Source organism: Dermochelys coriacea, chromosome 2 (genome assembly GCF_009764565.3).
Source record: "Dermochelys coriacea isolate rDerCor1 chromosome 2, rDerCor1.pri.v4, whole genome shotgun sequence".
Lineage (NCBI taxonomy): Eukaryota > Metazoa > Chordata > Testudines > Dermochelyidae > Dermochelys > Dermochelys coriacea.
This window is the reverse complement of record NC_050069.1, coordinates 90,590,564-90,611,104: the sequence shown is the minus strand read 5'-3', so window position 1 is coordinate 90,611,104 and position 20,541 is coordinate 90,590,564. Positions and strand designations below refer to the sequence as shown.

General features: G+C 40.8%; 1 protein-coding gene across 7 annotated transcripts in view; it reads right to left on the bottom strand.

Annotated features, from left to right (window-relative positions):
- The window catches only part of TWSG1 (twisted gastrulation BMP signaling modulator 1), a 47,509-nt gene that overhangs the window by 11,815 nt on the left and 15,153 nt on the right, over positions 1-20,541 (bottom strand). For all 7 annotated transcript variants that reach the window (XM_038393102.2, XM_043508099.1, XM_043508101.1 and 4 more), the window contains 2 exons: positions 4,696-4,795; positions 283-549 (listed from right to left, as the gene is read on the bottom strand). In XM_038393102.2, the coding sequence (XP_038249030.1) occupies positions 283-549; positions 4,696-4,795 (367 nt within the window). The remainder of the gene's footprint in view (positions 1-282; positions 550-4,695; positions 4,796-20,541) is intronic.

Here is a 20,541-nt window from a genome sequence, read left to right as displayed (position 1 = left end):
GGAGGGGGAATTCCATGTTGACAAATTGTTTTATGGTTCATTTCCCCCCCACCCCAAGACTGTCATATGCTCCTCCCTTTGCCCATGCTGTTGTGTTACTGCCCCTTTGTCACACTGTGACAGAAATTAGATCAAACTCTTCAGGGCAGGGACCATGGCTTTTATTTGTACTTTAAGAAGGCTAGCACACTTGAGCATGGTTAATAAAAATGTTTTGTCTTTTTTAGGGCCCCTTCACAAAGGTAAAACTAGGAATTTAGCCTTTAGACAACTAACTGTTACCTTTGTCGCTGGAGTATGGTGTGTGGACAGTGTTGCTTGGAACAGAGATGTTCTGGTGCTGCGGCTGGTTAACTGTTTCTAAAAATGAAACTAGATTCTCATGATGCGACAATTCTTCTGCAACTGGGAAGGAAACAATATTCCAGTTCAGCTGAGTATCCCCTTCTGTGAGTGCCCGGAAGAGGGAAGGGATTGGTTCATGCAGCTCCTCTACAGTGCTCTTGGAAGTTGGAGGCGTGTCACTGTAGTTGCGAGGATTGCACATACCTGCAGAGGAATGAAAAGTGTAAAGTGAAAAGTCTTAAAACTGTCTCCCGTCCACCCCCAGGAAGGGCAGCATTTAGAAATAAAATTAATTTTTATTAAAAAAAAAAAAGGGGGTGAAAGCCTGACCCTCAATGGTATCAGTGGAGAAACATCCATAGACTTCATTAGGGACAGTATTTCACCCATTGGGTTTAAGATCTTTGCAGTGATGCACTAAAGTTTTAAGTGAGATGCCTTGCAACACTGAAGTACATAAATGAAGACACCTCAAGAATGTTTGTGCACAGCACTCTGCTTCCCTTTCTCCCTTATTGTTATAGTTTAGGGTATGAAAAGTTCAACTGAAGCTGTTTGTTTTGTTGAACAAAAATACTACAATACCAGCATCTGAAAGAAAACAAATACTTGTTTACATTAGTATGATCAGGCCTTGAAGAGTTTATCCAAAACCTCAGAGCCAGGATGAAAAATACCTACAGTGCCACTCCCCTAAAGCCAGGCCTGCTGGAAATGAAAGGAACACATAATTGTTTACTATGTGTTACAATTAATACAATATTCATGTCAACATTTTATGTAGCTCTTTCTCTAGCTTTTGTTTCATCTTTTTTCCACGTCTTTCTTTTCTACTTGAGATCATAGTGCACCTCTTCCTTGGTGCTTTCCAGTCATTTTCCTCTTTTCTTTCTTCCCCTACAGGTGCTCATCTCTCTTTTTCCTTGCACTATGTTCTCTGGCTCTGCATCTATCTTTCACTCCCCTCATTTCCCCAGTTTCTCAGTACCATACTTATGCTCTCTCCCACACCCTCAACTCTAACCACCCCCATTTATATTATTAATAGTTCATACACAGAGCTTGAAAACATTGCCAAACACCTAATGGCCAGAACTTTCTTGACTTTATGAAGGTGTTTGACTGGGTCCACAGAAAAGCCCTCTGGAAGATCCTGAGACACTATGGAATTCCAGCAAACATTGTTAATGATATACACTTCGTATGACGAATCTGCATGCTGCATCAGCACACAGATCAGTGACAGGGAATGGTTTAAGATTGCTACCGGCAAGGTTGTGTACTATCCCCACTTCTCTTCTGCATGGTCATAGATTTTGGGATGAGAAGAGGAATGGCTGCTGCCTAGTGCATTCATATTGTTTGTGCAAGAGGTAAGCTGCGAGACTTAGATACCAACTTGAATGAAATGAAAACAAAGCAGAAGCGGCCAAAGTGGGACATTGTATCAGTACGCAAAGACCAAGATCATGGAAACAAGAAAATGCTGTCAACACTGATGGATGTGTGATTGGTGGAGAAGAGTATGAAAGAGTTCACAACTTCATCTATCTTTAAAGTACGTCTACTAATGGACAGCTCATTAAGAAGTGCAGGCAAGAACTGGCAAAGTCAGTGGATCTTTTTTCCATTTGTCAAACATCTGTCAGCATAAGATGAAAAATGTACACACTAAAATGAGATTGTACAATGCAATTGTCCTCACAACACTATTGTACGCCTCAGAAAGATAACAGATGGTGGAAGTACACAACAGGAAGTTAATTGGAGAGACTGTGTAACAATATGGAAGAGTACCACAAAGGTCAGCAGAATGCGGACTCAATACTCAGACAGAAATAGCAACAGTGGTTTGACCATGTCATCAGGCTATGTTGTGGCAGAAGCACAAGGTACATCTTAGATTGGATCCCACCTGGAGGGAAAAGAAGAGGTGGAGGACAAAGAATGACCTATTGCAGGACAATCAGAAAAGATGCTGCCACAATGGAGACAACTTATGGTAGAGTCAAACATCTTGCTGTGGACAGACAGCAGTGGGAAAAATGGGTTGCCACATGTGCCACTAGGCACAGGAGATTCTGATTCTAAAGCTAAACCTAAAGCTAAAGCTAAGCTAAAAGCCAGAAGACAAAACTATAATGAGGGGGCCCAGTGTCCTTCCTTTTCTCCACAGATGAGAAAGGGAAGTGTGTTTAAATTCCTACCAATGTGCTCTCCCTGGACCCTGCTTGGGGACTCCCCATTTTGTAGCATCCAGATAGTAGGTATCTGATAAAAGTGAAGCCCTTCTTGATTGCCCTTCTATGAGCCACAGACACTCCCTCTCCCTCACTGTTTCCTGACTGCCAACTGCTGCAAGGATGATAGGAATCTATGTTGCTTCATCGCTATCCCAGCCTCCATTTTTTAATAAATTCCTTTTGATTCCTTGCTCTCCACAGTTATTAGCTCTAGGGGCTACCTCTACTGCTGCTCAGAGCTCACCCAAGGAGCAGCATGAAAGACTCAATTGAGGACAACTGTGAAGCTATCAAGAGAATTCTGAATAGCACCAGTGAAATTGACCAGAAATTTTTTAATTTCACTCCTGTAGCTGCTGCGGGGCAGCACTGTGTGAAAAACTTATCCTTCTTGTGCAGCTGTTGCATCTGTTTAGTTTTTTGTTGGAAGCTTTTCTCCACAACCATAAGGGCTAAGACATTGTATTTTTTTTTTAATATTAAAACTTACATCTTGCAGAAGGTAGTAAGCACTGACCCAGTAAATCATCCTATCTCCCCAGATGAATGGACTTTCAAAGGCTGAACATGACACAGGAACATCCTTTACTATTCTTACACTTCACATAGGCAACAAGTCCCACCCCTAATTTTCATGTAAGATCTGAACATTATTTGTGCTTGCCATTGCAACTAGAAATAAAAATTCTTATTAGTCTCTGGGAGTTTAAAAAAGTTCAGTTTATTTATTGAAAAGCCCACTAAAAGTAAGGACAAAAGTCACAATGGAAAAAAGCCAAAAACCAGTTCAATCATTACCAGTAATGTGGTTTTCAGTTCCAAAATCATGTGGCCTCCTAGAGCTGGAAATTCTTTATGCCCCTGGAACACTAAGCATTACAACTGTTCAGCAGCATTTGCAGGACTTGCAGGAATAACATTCTCATGTTGATTTGAAAGCATCCCCTGCTGAGCATGGGTGCCTCAGTCATCAATTTCTGCAAATCTGAAGTTTTCATTTAAAAAGTTAAATTTCTAGTCCCCTGGTTGCAAAAATCATCTTCCAGCTATGAATCTAGTTTAAGTCTAGGTATAGTTCCCTTTTTGAGTCTGCCTACCAACAACGGCAGCGCCTCTGCTGTTGCTTATACTTGGCAAAACTACAAGCAAAGTCAAGTTTTGATAGTTAACTGGCCAGTTTCAAAGTGGGCCGTCAGAACCAATGACCAGAGCAGAACCACCAGCAATCATATCCATTTCATGCTACTGCTTGGGAAGCTACGAGCAGCAGTAGAAGAGTCAGGCGCTATAGATATTCATTATCTTCAATAGAGGAGAGGACCAATCAAAAAGAAACTGTGGGGAAGGTAGAACAATGGAGACTTGCCCCTCTCACAGCAGCCAGGAGGATCTTGAGTGAAAAGAAAGGAAACTTACTCTTCTTTCCAGCATCCAGAAGAGGGTTGAAACTTCTAATATATCAGACACCTATAAGGATGTGGATAATACAGAAGATGGAATCCCTAAGCAGGGTCCAGGGATAGCACTCACTAGTAGAAGCCTTAGCTACTAGCACTGGGCTTCTTGTCAGGGCTTTATCCCCTCAGCCTCACTGGTGGAACACTCACCCTCATCTTCCATACCCATTTCTGGATAGTAAATTTACTCTTCTGGTTAGTAGGCATCTGGTAAAGTTTTTGAGTATTTGTTTCTAGCTCTCAGGGTTCACAAGACAGCAAACCTTAAGCACCACAAATTTTACAAATATTAGTTTGTATAATATTTCTAATGGCACTTTGTAGTTAGTCCTTCCACTGCATCACAAAATGTGATAATTGAACACTGTTGGTGTACTGAGTTCCTCTCAAGTGACAAATTAAGGGGCTGTCCATAATCTTAAACAGAATTAGCAAATCATTTACCATGACATTAACTGAATAAAATCAGGAATACCACAGCTAATGTACATCAAGTGACCCAGTAATATCTACTTGCTTATAATTAGCTATTCAGCTCCCACAGTGTGCTATTAAAATATTTAATATAGATCCTGCCCTGAAGAATTTACGATCTAATTACAGAAATGATGCAATGAGCAGTAGCAGTAGATAATAAATAATGAACTTACCAACACAATCACAGCACTCATCCCAAAGTGTGCCTAGACAAAGCATGCACTCTTTGCAACAGGAACAGTTTCCTTCGCCAGGTCGGCATTGACATAGCTCCTGAAAACACAGCACATTATGTTGGAGCTTTCTGAGATGTAGAATACTAATAAGTTATGACAATTCTTCATCTAGCAAGCATTATTTATTTGTATTTTCAAAGGAAGGGGTATTTACTATTTTAGGTTTCTTTAAGGTCAGGATATCATTTTTATCAACAACTGGGATATTGAGCATTTAATACAAAATCATTATGTGTAGGAGAGAATACACCACCATTTCCCCTATGAACACTTGCATTTACAAACCCTCTGCAGAGCTAAGTGAATATTTTTGCATCCTGGGCATGGTGTTCTAAGAGATTTTCTCTTTTCATAATAGAAATGTGTGGTTTCTTAAATATAACTTCTTTCAGACAACAAGTAACTATAGGCAATAAACCTATGAAATGTACACAGATGCATCCATCCATGGATTCTGATTGCACCAAATGTGTTGCTATCACTCGAACCCAAGATTTGTGTACAACTTCTAAGTTTTCTTATACAATATTTGAAAGAGGTCACTAGATTGTCACCATATTTTAATAAACTCTTAAAAATATCTCTTTCTTGCCCTGCATGCTATTTTTACAGCAATATTGTTTGTTAGACAGAGAAAAGACAGATACGTGGTAAAGATCAGCCTTTGATAATGACTGAGAGATATAACTTGTCCCTTCCCTTTACAGATGGCAGTGGTATTTTTGCTATCACAAACACACTAATACGATTTAGTTATGAAAATAAAGTATTTAAAAAGTAAAAGAGCACATTAAAGTTTATCACAAGGATTTTTTATTCATTATTTTTTCTTTTGTTAATAGAAAGTTAAAGGTGACCTACATAGGAAAAATGGGTTGTGCTTTTTTGGGGGAGAGGACTCAAGCATTTTTGACATGTCACCTAAGCGTGGGAGCAATGGTTGAGCTGCCCTACTGAAGAAAAAGTGCTTACAGAGTCTCTAAGTATGGAAACACCTTTGATGTATAAAGGAAGCCTGGAAAAATAAAAATGTTCTGCTTATTTTATTTATTTATTTTACATTAGAAACTTGTAGTTTAGCTAACTTGCTTTTACTGAATGACTGAAGGGTTGGCTGGTTCGAGAACACATATCAAATTAGATCACAACACGAGGGTAAACCTGAACAACTGAGAGAGGAGGGTCTTTACTTCAGATGGTCTAAGACTTAGTTTTTCATAACAATGCATTTAATTCAAACCTCAACAAACAACTTGGAAGGAAGTTCTTTTTGTTAAAAAAATCAATAATGCCACTCCTCCAATAAAGGCTGAGAAAGCTCCTCTGGTCCCCTCCAAAGACAACTCGAGCAAAACCAAGACAGACAGAAACATCAATTACCGAGTTAAACAAACAAAAAAGGCACACAGAAAACATGCTTGGAACAGCTGTGGGGCCTTCTTGCTATCTTTTAAAAGAAGCAGTGAGAGGGCAGAAACCCGTTTTTTTAATTCTTTACCCGTCATCGTTAAGGAACATCAAACCCTTTTGCAGAGCTACTTGAGCATATCTTGTTAAGAAAATATTGTGGGGAGGGGGAGTGTTCTTGCCACATCCTTTCAATGGTCAAGCTATTCTTGTATATATTTTCTGGTATGGCAGAAGGATGAGTTTCAATACACTCTTGATTTACAGTTAGGTGTAAACACAAGGGGTAGGGGAGAGAAGAAGGGAGTATCAGTTATTACAGGGGGCACCTTCACCCTGAACTTCAATAAGTTAAGGCTCAGATTCCCAGATGTTTTCCTGTAAAACTGCTTCTCCACTTTCATCCCTTCTCCTAACAACCCTTCTCCTAACACAGCAAACCACAACACAGGCAAATGCAAATATGCACACAACATCAATGGATTTTCACTCTGTTTAACTGTGCAGAAGGTCAGAAACAAAAAGAAAGAAAAAAAGAGTACATCTATAAGACTAGGTCTGGCTATATGGGGACCATCTACCTGAGTGTACAAGGCAGAGCCAATGCAGTGCAAAGGACAGTTCAGTCCCCTTTGACATTATTTGAAAATTATTGTGTATAAAATTCTTATCTTTCTATTTCAAGTCAAATTACTGAGCGAATAAATTCTGAACACAGGGTTTTGTTTGCTTATTTACAGTTCTTGTGTATTACAGAATTAAGAACTACAAAGCCTATAACCCGCCATGGTAAGAACACTAGGAAATTAACTGATGTAGAAACATCAATAAAGGTAACAATGTAAAGCATATGTAAAGCTATAAAGAAACACTTCTCCATGCCTTTTTTTATTGGGCTCAACACCATTTGTTAAAGCAGCACTGTAAATTTAAAAAATAATCCTATTCTTAAAAACTCAGAACTCAAGAACTGAAATATCAGAAAAATGTTTCCAATTTACTTTACACATCTGCCAGCACTTTATAGACTCAGTTTCATGGTTCTCCCGATATGGTTATTTTTTCTTGTCTATGTGGGTCTTTCAAGAAAGCCACAGGGCAGAGAAAAAACATTTTAAGAAATAGGAAAATGTAGTAAAGCCACAAAAATTGGAAGGGGGGGGGGGACTCAACGACAGGGCAATACCTGAAGTTACTTTTATCTCTCCCTGCTCCCAAGTAGATTGTGTCCTTTTAACAGCGTTGACCAGCCCCTTACAAAATGGCTGCCAGTATATATTGAAGCGATGTCATTTGTTTTCATCATAAGGGGGTCTATACCTGCATAGCACTTACTACTATGAGGGTGTACAGAAAGAGGGTTAATTTTGTAACTCTGACAGAGGAGCAAGAGCTAGGCAGAGAGCAGATGTGCCATCTTGACCTCTGTGAGGAGTTAAAGGGGATTTGGAGAACGAATATTCATGTTTTAAGACAAACAATTTGGTTTTACCTTCATTACAAATAAGCTTTATAGAAACAATGTTAGATAGAGGATTTTGGAAGATAGTTCATTTTCTTATCCTTCTAAAGTTGAATTTGTTATAGAATAGGATTTTTGTTAATCTTACGGTGTCTGGTGCCTCATTCAGGCCTCAAGGCCCCATTGTGCTAGGCCCTGTTCATACAAAATTAAAAGATGCTCTGTCAAGGTTCCTTCCCCACTCTGAACTTTAGGGTACAGATGTGGGGACCTGCATGAAAACCTCCTACACTTACTTTTACCAGCTTAGGTTAAAACTTCCCCAAGGTACAAACTATTTTACCTTTTGCCCTTGGACTTCCACTGTCACCACCAAACGTCTAACCGGGTTTATTTTTGAAAAAGCGTTGTTTGGAAACGTCTTTCCCCCAAAATCCTCACCAAAACCTTGTACCCCCCCTTCCTGGGGAAGGTTTAATAAAAATCCTCACCAATTTGCATAGGTGACCACAGATCCAAACTCTTGGATCTTAAGAACAATGAAAAAAGCATTCCGTTTCTTACCAGAAGAATTTTAATAAAAGAAACAGTAAAAAGAATCACCTCTGTAAAATCAGGATGGTAAATACCTTACAGGGTAATTAAATTCAAAACACAGAGAATCCATCTAGGCAAAACCTTAAGTTACAAAAAGACACAAAGACAGGAATATCCATTCTATTCAGCGCAGCTTATTTTCTCAGCCATTTAAAGAAATCATAATCTAACGCATATCTAGCTAGATTACTTACTATGTTCTATGACTCCATTCCTGTTCTGTCCCCAGCAAAAGCATCACAGAGACAGACACAGACCCTTTGTTTCTCTCTCCCTCCAGCTTTGAAAATATCTTGTTTCCTCAGTGGTCATTGTGCTCAGGTGCCAGCGAGGTTATCCTAGCTTCTTAACCCTTTACAGGTGTAAGGGTTTTTCCTTTGGCCAGGAGGGATTTTAAAGGCATTTACCCTTCCCTTTATATTTATAACATGCTCCTTGCCCCAAAGAGTTTGCAATAACAGCTGGTCATGAATTTTATGTCAGAATGATTTTCCAATAGAAAATGCAGTTTCCACAAAATCAAAATTTTCCTCATGGAAAACTTTGATTTTGCTGGAAACATTCGGTCTTCCATCAGGAAAATGTAAATGAAAGCTCCCAAGCTTTGCGTCTCCTTACCTGGCGAGCTACTGGGAAGCCCGGGTTTCCAGATTCCCCAAATCTGTGGCTGTCAGCCTAGCTGGGACATTGGGAGCTGGGGCTTCCTGGTTCCACAGCTTTCCAGAAAATTCTATTTCTGTTCTCCTAGAAGGAAATTTGAGATACTTCCTCCTGCCAAAAAAACCCCTAGAATCTTTTTGACTTTTCATCCCAAATCCATACAAAACTTCTTATTCATAATTGGTACTAGGAAGGAAATTCTGTTCTCCAGTCGGCTTTACTTACCATTTAGGGACAAGACTAGAGAAAACACGTGGCTATAACAAACATAAAGGAGTAAGCACAAGCATATAGTTGAGACAATTATGATTGGAGTTTTATTGTTTTTTGTGACCAAAGATGACACTGACAACGCTTTAACTCCTTGAGAGTACAGTTGTGGTTAAAAAGAACCATGCATTAGCGGCAGTCCTTCCCACGTGAAGTGCACAGACAGCTTTATGCTGAGGAAGGTATTATAATCTATACCTGCTGAGTCTGCTGCTGTTTACAACTCAGCCTCTCTGCCTCAAGATCCATATGGTGGTTAATCTCAAACTGGGTAACCCCATCATTGTCTATGGCTTGCCAGCATGATCTACCTTTTGTTGATGACTCCCAGTTGTCAACCTCAAATGTTGCACTATTTCAAGTTATGCTTGAGTGTCTTTGAAGTATTTCTTCTAGTTGGTGTAGTAAAGAGCAACAACAGTATACTGTCTGACTATCCATTGCACAGTGTTTTGTTGGTATCATATCAGAAGTGGGTTTTATGAAGAAATTTGAAGGAAGATAATCTAATAGCTTTGTTGATTTTTATGCAACAATGGAGATAGTGCTAGGGTGCTTGTAAAAAAGTCTGCCTATGAAAAGCTTCTTGGGCTAGAAAGGCTGGCATCCTGTAAGGACAATGTCTCAGCAACCTAAGTGCTTGAGAAATACTAGCATGGGACATCCTGACCACTTTATGTTCCCTTTATGCTATTTCAGTAGAAGACAGAGATCACAGAGACCTGGGACCAGATTCTAGCATTTAATATGGCAGATCCAAACCTCAGCTATTCATCAACACTACCTTTCAGAATCAAAGAATTATAGAAATGTAGGTCTGGAAGGGACCTCAAGCGGCCATCTGGTCCAGCCCCCTGCACTGAGGCAGGACCAAGTATGCCTAGAAGACCATCCTTGACAGGTGTTAAACAGTTCTTAAAAACCTCCAATGACAGGGATTCCACAACTTCCCTTGGAAGTCTATTCCAGTGCTTAACTATAATTAACACTAAGAAGTTTTTACTAGTTTTCCTAAAGCATTGTGCTCAGAACTGGACAGAGTACTTCTGCTGAGGTTTCACCAGTGCAGAATCGAGTGGGATAATTACCTTCTGTGTTTTACATATGCCACTCCTGTTAATACAGCCCAGAATTATGTTAGTCTTCTTTGAAACTGCATCACATTGTTCAATTTGTGATCCTCTATAACACTCAGATTGTTTTCAGCAGTACTACCATGTAGGCAGTTACTCCCCATTTTGTAGTTGTGCACTTGATTTTTGCTTCCTATGTGTTGTACTTTGCACTTGTCTTAACTGAATTTCATTTTGTTGATTTTAAACCGATTCTCCAATTTATCAAGGTTGTTTTGAATTCTAATCTTGTCTTTCAAAGTGCTAGCAACCCCACCTAGTTTGGTGTCATCTGAAAATTTTATAAACACACACTCTACTTCATTATCCAAGTCATTAATGAACAATACTGTACCCAGGAATGGAGCTTGCAGGACTCTCCTAGGTGTGTCCCCATTTGACAGAGAACCATTGATAATTACTATTACTATAAGTATAGTAATACTATACTATACTGTACTATAAGTACAGGCTTTCAACCAGTTGTGCACCCACCTTATAGTAATTTCATCTAAACCACATTTCCCTTGTTTGCTTATGAGAATGTCATGTGGGGCTGTGTCAAAAGCTTTACTAAAATCAAAATATATCATGTCTGTAGACTCCCCTCATCCATTAGGCCAGTAAACTTGTCCAAGAAAGAAATTAAGTTGGTTTGGCATGTACCAGAGATGTGTTGTGGCAGTGCTAACTACTAGGCCACTCTCCCTTCCAGAACCAGGAATAAAACCCAAGATTCCCTGATCATCAACAATTCTCTGCTTTTGAGCAAAAAGTTGTGTAAACCACATAAGGAGAAGGATGAAAGTGGAGAAGCAGTTTTACCCTACTGTTAGGATATAGATAATTAGGCCTGTCTGTAAAGGCCTATACTCTAAGAATTTAGGTGTATTCTTATCACTTGGCTAGTTATAGAGGTATAAAAGAATCAAAATCACTGTCTGCTGGTGTAAGGACCTTCTCTTACTGTGACAGTCTGAGGCCCTGTTCTTAGGCTAAGGCCTTTGGCTAAGCAGCAGAGGCAGCCATAAGCTGGGAAGCGACCGGTCACCTCCTCACATTTCAAACTAGTCACATTGAAATAAGGTGCTATTGGGCTGTTAGGAATACAATCCTGTCCTGATAATGCCCATCACCTCCAGAGAAAGGGAAGTGCCTACAAGATGTAAAAGGAAACTTAGTTTGATACCATCCTGTCTGGCAAGAACTCACCTATCAATAGCTGGGATGTGAAATCCTCACTTCTGTATTGTTTTGTCACTATATTTCCCACTTTGCTATTGTTTGTCTGTATAATCTGTGTCTGGTTCTGTGATTGTTTCTGTCTGATGTATAATTAATTTTGCAGGGCGTAAACTAATTAAGGTGGTGGGATATAATTGGTTAAATAATCATGTTACAATATGTTAGGATTGGTTAGTTAAATTTCAGTAAAATGATTGGTAAGGTATAGCTAAGCAGAACTCAAGTTTTACTATATAGTCTGCAGTCAATCAGGAAGTGGGGGGAGGAGGGGGAAATGGGAACAGGGAATGGGGGTGGGGAAATTGGAATCATGTCCTGCTAAGGGCAGGAATGGGAACAGGGCCACAGGTAAGGCTCTGTGGTGTCAGAGCTGGGAAGGGGGACACTAAGGAAGGAAACTGGAATCATGCTTGCTGGAAGTTCACCCCAATAAACATTGAATTGTTTGCACCTTTGGATGACGGGTATTGTTGCTCTCTGTTCATGCGAGAAGGACCAGGGAAGTGGGTGAAGAAATAAGCCCCCTAACACCTACTATTGCTACAAGTTTCTTCTTCAGCTTGAATTCCCCTTCCTCATTACAACCCTTCGCTTCCAAATTCCAAGGTCAGAAGTTAAAACTTCGAAATAAGTAAAAGTCCTGTTTACATGATGGAGTGGAAAAACATTAAACATTTTTAATTCTTTACCGTCTGCCAAAATTAGTGGTGCCAAGAACCATCTTAACAATTTCTGCATCAACTGTCTTGGGAGAGGATCACTCAGTTATACTGAAGAGTATTTAAATAAGTTAATTTAACCTTTTTTAAGGGAAAATGCTTATCAACATTAAAACATTTTTCTTCTTCCACTTGAAAAAACAGAAGGAGAGGTAAATTAGTACTATTCACAGCTCCCTACTCCGCCGCCTCAGAGTTTGGAAGGGGAACTGTCTTTAGGACAGGAACTGTACATTTTTTCCATATATGTTTTTCTAACCCACACTTTCAATTTTTCAGACTGACTCATCCACACTGGATATTTGTAAATCTTTCTAAAGCCAGCTAGTATGAGACCTGGGTGAAGTAAAGCAGAATGAAAACGTATTGATAGCTGAGGGGTGGGAAAGATATAGTTGAAAAAATATTACTCATAAGCTTGGCTACTTTCCAAACTGAACTGCTGAAGGTACATCAGAGAATAAATTTTGCTAGACAAAAATAGGTATTTTAACATAAAAATATAGCATGAAGTGGGAAAGAGACATGTTCACACAGTGAAGATATTTCTGCTCTGAAAAACAAGATTTAAAGGCCATGTCTACACTACAGACTTTGGTTGATACAAGCTACGCTGAGTACAGATGCCAAAGCTTGTATATCACTCATGCATAGTTGGCTGCTTGTGTCGGCACTGGATGTACTCACCAAGAGTGCTTGTATAAGTGCAAAGTGGAGAGCATCACAGGTAGGTATCCCAGTGTGTCATGCACCACTGTCCCGCAGAATGCCTTTTGGGAAATTTTCTCAATGTGTTGTGAGAAAGAAATGATGTGCCCAAGGATCTCTGGGACCTAAAGGTTAAGTTTCCAGCATGCAACTTTCTCCATCCCATAATGCCATCCATATCCCAAAATTTTCACGTATTTTTTTTTTAAATCCCACAAACCTGCTTGGCATTTTTCATGGTCATCCATCTCTAACTGAAGCCAGGAGCCTGCAGAGCTCTGTGCTATTCTCATGAACATTACAACTACAGTATACTTGATTCTTCCATATTTGCTGACCCACAGGAAGTACTGCAACAATGGGGGACATGATGATTTCTTTGAGGATAGTTTGCTAAGGGACACAGGAAAAAACAATTCAAGATTGGTGATGGTGTTCGCAGAGCATAGCAGACAGTAGAACACTGCTTTTGGGCCCAAGAAAAGGAAAACTGACTGTAGGATCGCATCCTAATGCAGGTTTTGGACAATGAGCAGTGGCTACAGAACTTTTGGATGTGAAAGGCCACCCTGAACTCATACCAGTCCTCCAGCGCAGGGACACCAGAATGAGATCTGCATTGATAGTGGAGAAGTGAATGAGGATCGCATTCTGGAAGCTTGCAACACCAGATTGCTATTGGTCAATGGGAAATCATTTAGGAGTTGGAAAATCCACAGTGGACTATTAATGATCTCCTGCTATGAAGGACTTTGACTCTTGGCAACATGCGGGACATAGTGAATGGATTTGCAGCAATGGGGTTCCCAGAGTGCAGTGTGGCGATAGATAGCACACATATCACCATTTTGGCACTAGCCCACTAGGGTTGCCAGTTTGGTTGGATGTATTCCTGGAGGTTTCATCACATGATATAATCTTTAATTAAAGATTAATCCTTAATTCCTGGAGAGTTACCAATGCCACAGCCAACTTGCCACAAAGTACATAAAAAGAAAGGGCTACTTTTCTGTGGTTATGTAAACACTGATAGATCAGTGAGACCCAAGCGCTAATAGAAGAGCCCAATGTGAAGCTATGCAATCAAGGGGGGCTTTGAAAGAACACTTTAGTGGTCAGCCACAGTAGTGTTCTCTGCTAGACTGTCCTCTGAGCCTGGAATTTTGGGTGCTGCTAAGAAGTATGTCGGGCTAGCTGTATATTTGTAAATACAACTAGGTGTGTTCTGAAACTAAGAATTATGTTGTTTGCTGTACATTTACAAGTTTGCTTTGAGTACTGCTATGCATTCTGCAACATGTGTTGTGAACTAATGAAAACAATTTTATTCTCAAAAATAGAACTTTATTGAGTGGGGAAAAAAGGGCAGAAAAACAACGTGCAAAATAATACAGACAATGTAAAACACATTTTTAACATAAATTAACTTTACAATTGGAAAGGTTGTAAACATTTCTATCCATTTCAGTGCAATACTGTAGTCAATTGTGGCTACTACAAACTCCAGTGGTGGTTCTCGCAGGTCAGCGTATGTGAAGCTGTGGTTTTCCTTGCTGTCCCCAGGTGCAGAGTGGTAGGGGTAAGAATGCAGCCTATGATCCCACATGGTATATTGGGGAGCTCTCCAAGGACTGCAAAGGGTGAATTTTTGGACCTATGGGTCAACCATAATCTGCAGCATTTGTGTTTGCTGCCTGAGAAACCCCTGGTGCATTTTCCTTTCCTGGCCCTGCTGGGACTTCTGAGCCTGCCTCTTGTCCTCTCTTTTCTCTTCCATGCCGTCAGTCAGTGGTGGCCCACCAAGTCCTTTGCTCACGATTCAATGCAGCGTTAGCTTGCAGGATCTCGCAGAACTTGTCAGGGTTCAAAAAAGAACTAGATAAGTTCATGGAGGATAGGTCCATCAATGGCTATTAGCCAGGACGGGCAGGCATGGTGTCCCTAGCCTCTGTTTGCCAGATGCTTGGAATGGGTGACAGGGGATGGATCACTTGAAAACTACCTGTTCTGTTCATTCACTCTGGGGTACCTGGCACTGGTCACTGTCGGAAGACAGGATACTGGACTACATGGGCGTTTGATCTGACCCAGTATATCCATTCTTTTGTCCTCCCTTGTCCTCTTCTTTTTCCTCCCCACCAGCGTCAGGCATTCTGCAGATGTGGATGGGGGCACCCCTCAAAGCTGCAATGCCAGAAGCTACCGATAAAAACAGACTGATGTGTCATTAAAATTACAGTCACAATGGAAAGGGAAAGGTATGTTTGACAATGACCTTCCTTTATTCCTATCAACACTTTTAAGAAGACATGCTGATTAACACTTTAGCTTTGGAGTGCCTCTGCACGGCACCATTCTTCAACCCCAGCCATTGTGGGCATGGCCTACCAGGGGAACTATTTTCCTTAGGCAGCAGTGATTTTAGCTGGTATCTAGCACCTGAGGGTCACAAAGGCAGAGAATACAGCTCCTACTGATGTCCCGAAGACATCCAGTCCCACATGCCGCTAGGCTGTTTACTGCAATGGTGCCAGCCGAACTCATTGCAGGGCATCAAGAGGAAGTGTCCTACTGCAGAGGAAGAAATAAGGCAGCTATCCCTAGGAACCTTTGGGAGAGGATTGAAGAGTATCTCCATGAATGTTTCATCAATCTCTCAGGAGCATAAAAGGGATAATTGCATTCCTCCCCGTATAACCCAAGAAGGGAATACAAAGCAGACACAAAATTTGTCTCTGATGTACCTCTACCTCTTCTTGTACGAGTAAAACAATGAAGAGTAGATACCTGTGTCTTGGTAACTTGGCGATGGGCCTTAAATTTAAACATTGTAAGGGAAAATGAATGCACACATTTATCCAAGATCCCTTTCCTTTCATCAAACTCCTCCATGCTCAGCAAGCAGGAGTGGCTAGGCTGTGGCAGAGAGTTTTGAACAGATCCTGGCTTGCAGCATAGCTGCAGTCCCCTGCTGCATCTCCTTCCTCTTCCCTCTTGCTGTTCATGGCAGCGACCTCTTTCTCGAGCGCCTCTGAGGTATCTACAGTGCTCTGCAGGGTTTTGGTGGGGTCTCCACCCGGTATGGCATGAAGTTTGTTGTAAAAGCAGCAGATCTGCAGGGTACCACCAGATCTATCGTTGGCCTCCCTAGCCTTGTGGTATCCCTGGCGAAGTTCCTTTGCTTTCACACAGCTCTGCTGCTGATCCTTGTTGCACCCCTTTACTGTACCTTCTGTGCAATCTTTTCACAGATGTCCACAGCTGTGCTTACATAGCCTCTTCTCCCAATAGGCCCAGGAGATCCAATATCAATGGTCTACTCCAGGGAGAAGTACATCTAGTGCGTGGTCAGCTGGGCAGTTGCACACAAGGGTGAGCTGCTAAATGTGCTCACCAAGGTGGGCAATCAGGAAAAGGCATTTCAAAAACACACAGGTGGTTTTATAAAGGTGGAATGGTGGCTTCCAGTCTCGGATGTCTGGGCAGTAAAGTTTACATTTGTGACCAGAGCAGTCACTGTTGCAGGGAACAGGGCATTGTGGGACAGCTACTGGAGGACTGTTAGGGTAGAAACAGGTCACACACTGTCTACACTCACACTGCGTCAACCTCAATAGATTGACTGTGGCTCCACACCATTGGGGAGGTGGTTTTACTACACTTCTGTATCGAGGGGCTCATATCAGCAAGAGACAAACTGGAGTATAGACACATGCACAAATAGATTAATGCAAGGCGACTTATGTCAACCTAACTTTGTAGTGTACACTTGGCCCTAGTAAATAACTGGAAAGCCTGTGTCCTTCCACAAAGGCTTTGAGAGATGCAGATATTAAATATCCTCTGTTACAGACTTCAATTTCTGAGTTCAGTGAGAAACATGATCTCAGGGTATTGGCAACAGCTGAAGAAGCGAATGCTTTTTTTTTTCCCCCTCACATAATTTAATATGAGAAAAATCTGATGCAAGCAACCAGATGAAAATTATTTTGTTAACCCAATTTTATTATGTACTAGACCTACAACATATAAACATATCCAAAGTTTATTTGTGGTATAGCAAAAAAAAAAAAAAAAAAAAGTTACAAAATATTCTTTATTCAGTATTACAGTGCTGAAAAGACTTAAAATTCCTTTATAGCTGATTTAAGTGCTTAAGCAAAAAATTAACAGCAAATCATCTTCATTGAAAAATACATCTTAAAACAGAATGAAATTATACCAGCCATGGTTGTTTCAGGCATGCAGAGTTGAGCTGACAATAAACTCTTTTCATTTCTTGATATAATAAACTCCTTTCTCAAGGAAAGATCTTTAGTCCAAGATTGAATTATAGCATATTTTGTCTCCTAGCTACAGCAGTCATTAAGAAATAGTGCATTTCAGTACCGAGTTCAAAGTAATTTTATACATCTGCTTAAGCTCTGGTAGATCTTACCAATGAAGACAAAAGTGAAACATGTTTCTTTTGTTACTAGTGCCTGGGGAGCAGGGGCAGGGAGAAGGGAAAATACTCAAGCTTTTAAAGGGTCTGCTCCTATGTTCAGAGTTAGTGTTTAATGCTAGTATCATAATCTAATATGCATGTCTTTACCCAAATTCCCACACCCCTCCTAACTCTAGGACCCAGAATGGCTCCTGCCTCTGAAACCTGTTCCTTGCAGAGTGATTGTGGGAAAACCCCTATCAGAGAAGTTTCTAGTTTCAAGGGCTTATTCTGTGTTCCGAAGTGTGTGAAGGCATGTACTACTTTGCTAAAGGGCAGACTGGAGCTTATAGCTGGAACAGTCTGGAGTGTAATGAATGAGACCCTACCCTGGTCTAGGGCCGAGTTATATAAACAGGAAGAGGAAGCTAAGCAAGGGAGAGTGGTGGGGGGAGTACAAGCCATGTAGTCTGTATTTGGTGGTGGTTTCTCTCAGACTTAAGGAAACCAGCCTCACCAGACTTGGAGTTATCGACTTTAAGTTTGGGAGTTCTGAACCAGGGTCCTCAGATGAGAACCTTATAAGTATTTGTTGTAATTGCTCCTGTCCTGAAGCCTTGTTATATTGATGCTACAGTGCGATATAGTCAAGGTTGCATAACATCACAAGTTCTGTTTAAAGGTTGTCCTTTTTAAGGGCTTGTCTACTTAAAAAGCTACATCAGCACAAATGCAACTGTAGTGCTTCAGCATAGACACTAGCTACAGAGATGGGAAGAGTTCTCCTGTCAGTGTAGTTAATCCACCTCCCTGAGAGGCAGTAGCTAGGTTGACAGAAGAATTCATCTGTTGGTCTAGCGTCATCTACACCGGGAGTTAAGAGAGCGTAACCATGTCACTCAGGGGTGTGAATTTTTCATATTTCTGAGCAACATAGCTGGGTCAATTTAATTTTTTAGTGTAGACATGGCATCTAAAGTTGACATGCTTAGTAATATTCCTTTGAAATTCAGTGCATCTCAGGAGGGTGTAGTGTAAGGTTGATGACCCAAATTGGGATAATTCGAGCTATGGGTTGTGGAGATATAAGTCCTGAAAAAATTGAATTTTTTCAAAAGTTTCTAAGTGGGTGGTTTTTTGGTTTTTTTTGCACAAAGCTAGTAATCAAATTACTGATATGATGTGGGTCAAAATGGTCTTTATCTGTCAACTTTTACCCAAGGTAGGGCCTGGCACTCATTAAAACTTTGTGAAATGCAAATTGAGAACAGTGTTTAAGAAAATGTACATTTTGTGTACATTGTGCATACACCAGTACAGAAAAATAACTAGAGGGCTTCCATTTCCACCATTTTATATGCTTGAAAGCTCAACTCTTGTACATCCTCTAAAATCTGAAAGGTTAATTTGATTGCTTTCAAATCTGGTGGGCTTTTTGGGTGTGCATGGTGGCATTAGTCTTTCAAGATTGGAATCATTTGACAGAGGGGTCCTGATTTACAGGCCCTCCAAAAAACAGTTTTCTTTTGCTGCCTTGTACTTTAAAGTGAGAGAGGTACTAATGACTGGATGAATCATAGACCTCATTGAGACTGATGGCTGTGAACACAACCTTCCATTAATATAGCTAAGGATAAGTTAATCACCAGCCTCTACTTAAGACAAAAGGAGTTCTGGACCGAGCGTTCTGTTAATTGGATTCTGTGGTTCATCCAGGCACTACTACCTCTCACTTTAACAGTAAAAGGCAGCAGAAGGAAACCATTTTTTGTGTAGTCTGCAAGGATTATGCTGCACATGCACAAATAAAGAGAAACATTTAAGAGGGTTTCTATGCAGCCACTTCATGCTTGTCTCTTGCCTGGGAATTTCAAGGAAATATGCCAATGTCATTGCCCTGGTGAACAACATGCCACCGCCATTTCTAGTCAAAGCCTTTGTACACCTGGGCAATAAAAATTTAGTAACTCATTGCTTGCAACAAATTGTCTGTCATAACAATGGGTTATTTTATTTTAAAGGAAGGATTACTATGAACACAGAATAGTCAGCAGATTTTCTAACCAAAACTATAGTTTTACTGGGTGGGGAGGAACTGGAAACAGAGGACTATGTGTATGTGGGAACTGGGAGAGTGGTTGTGGCTACAGAGAAGATGGGAAATATGGACCCTTCAAATGCATGGTTGAGAATCTGTATTTTATTAGCCCCTGTGGGCGGGAGGGGGGCGCGGAAGGGAGGGAGAATAGCGTTTCCAAAGATACACACTGCAGAGTTTGGAACAGAACATGCAGGAACCTTGATCACTGAAGGAAAAAAAAAAAGTTTGTTCTACCAGGATTGCCAATGACTGGACATTGGGCAATTCCTGGGTCACCAGGCTGAAGAAGTCTGCAGGAGAGCGAGGAGTATATCATGACCTGGGGATGGCTCATTTGGATGTGTTTTGCCCGCTCTGCTGTGTCTAACTTATGACATAAGAGGTTGCAATCCACTGGACACTATGATGATTCACTTGGGTGAAAATGATCTGGGCCTTACTCCTGGTGTGCTCTTCATACAATATAAGAGAACAGATTTGTACCACAGTGATTTGTGTCCAAGAACTGTGAACACTATGTGACAGTTTTCTCTAATTCAGCTGAGGATCTGCATAACTGCTATAGTGATTAAAACTATTAAATGTTGGAAGAACAATAACTGGGAAACTGGAGAGTCCATGGCTGACCAAAAAATGTACATCGAATGGCACAGAACCATTACAAGCTCTGATATATGATTGTTTCTCAGAAATGGGGTACATCTATTGGACAGAGCTCAGAGAAGCTCTCTCTCAAACATAAAACTCAATATTTTGGAACAGAAACCCTGTCTGTGATTTCTTGCACCAGCCATGCCACAAACTCCACCCTGCAATCACTCAAACATGATCAGGAACACCATTCCACTGTAATGTAGCTGTCATTTGCACCAGGAACTGCATGTCAGTCAGGTTGGGGAGGGGGCAGGGAGTAATAGCAATAGAAATGTTTGTACAGCAGGGAGTGAAGACTTTAGGGAGATGCATTCCTGCTTCGGGGGGGGGGGGGGGGGGGAGAAGACAGAATGCAGTAAATTGGTCAGGGTATGGCTGGGGAGATATGCCAAAGCAGGACCCAGTTGCTCGGGGCCGTAGGA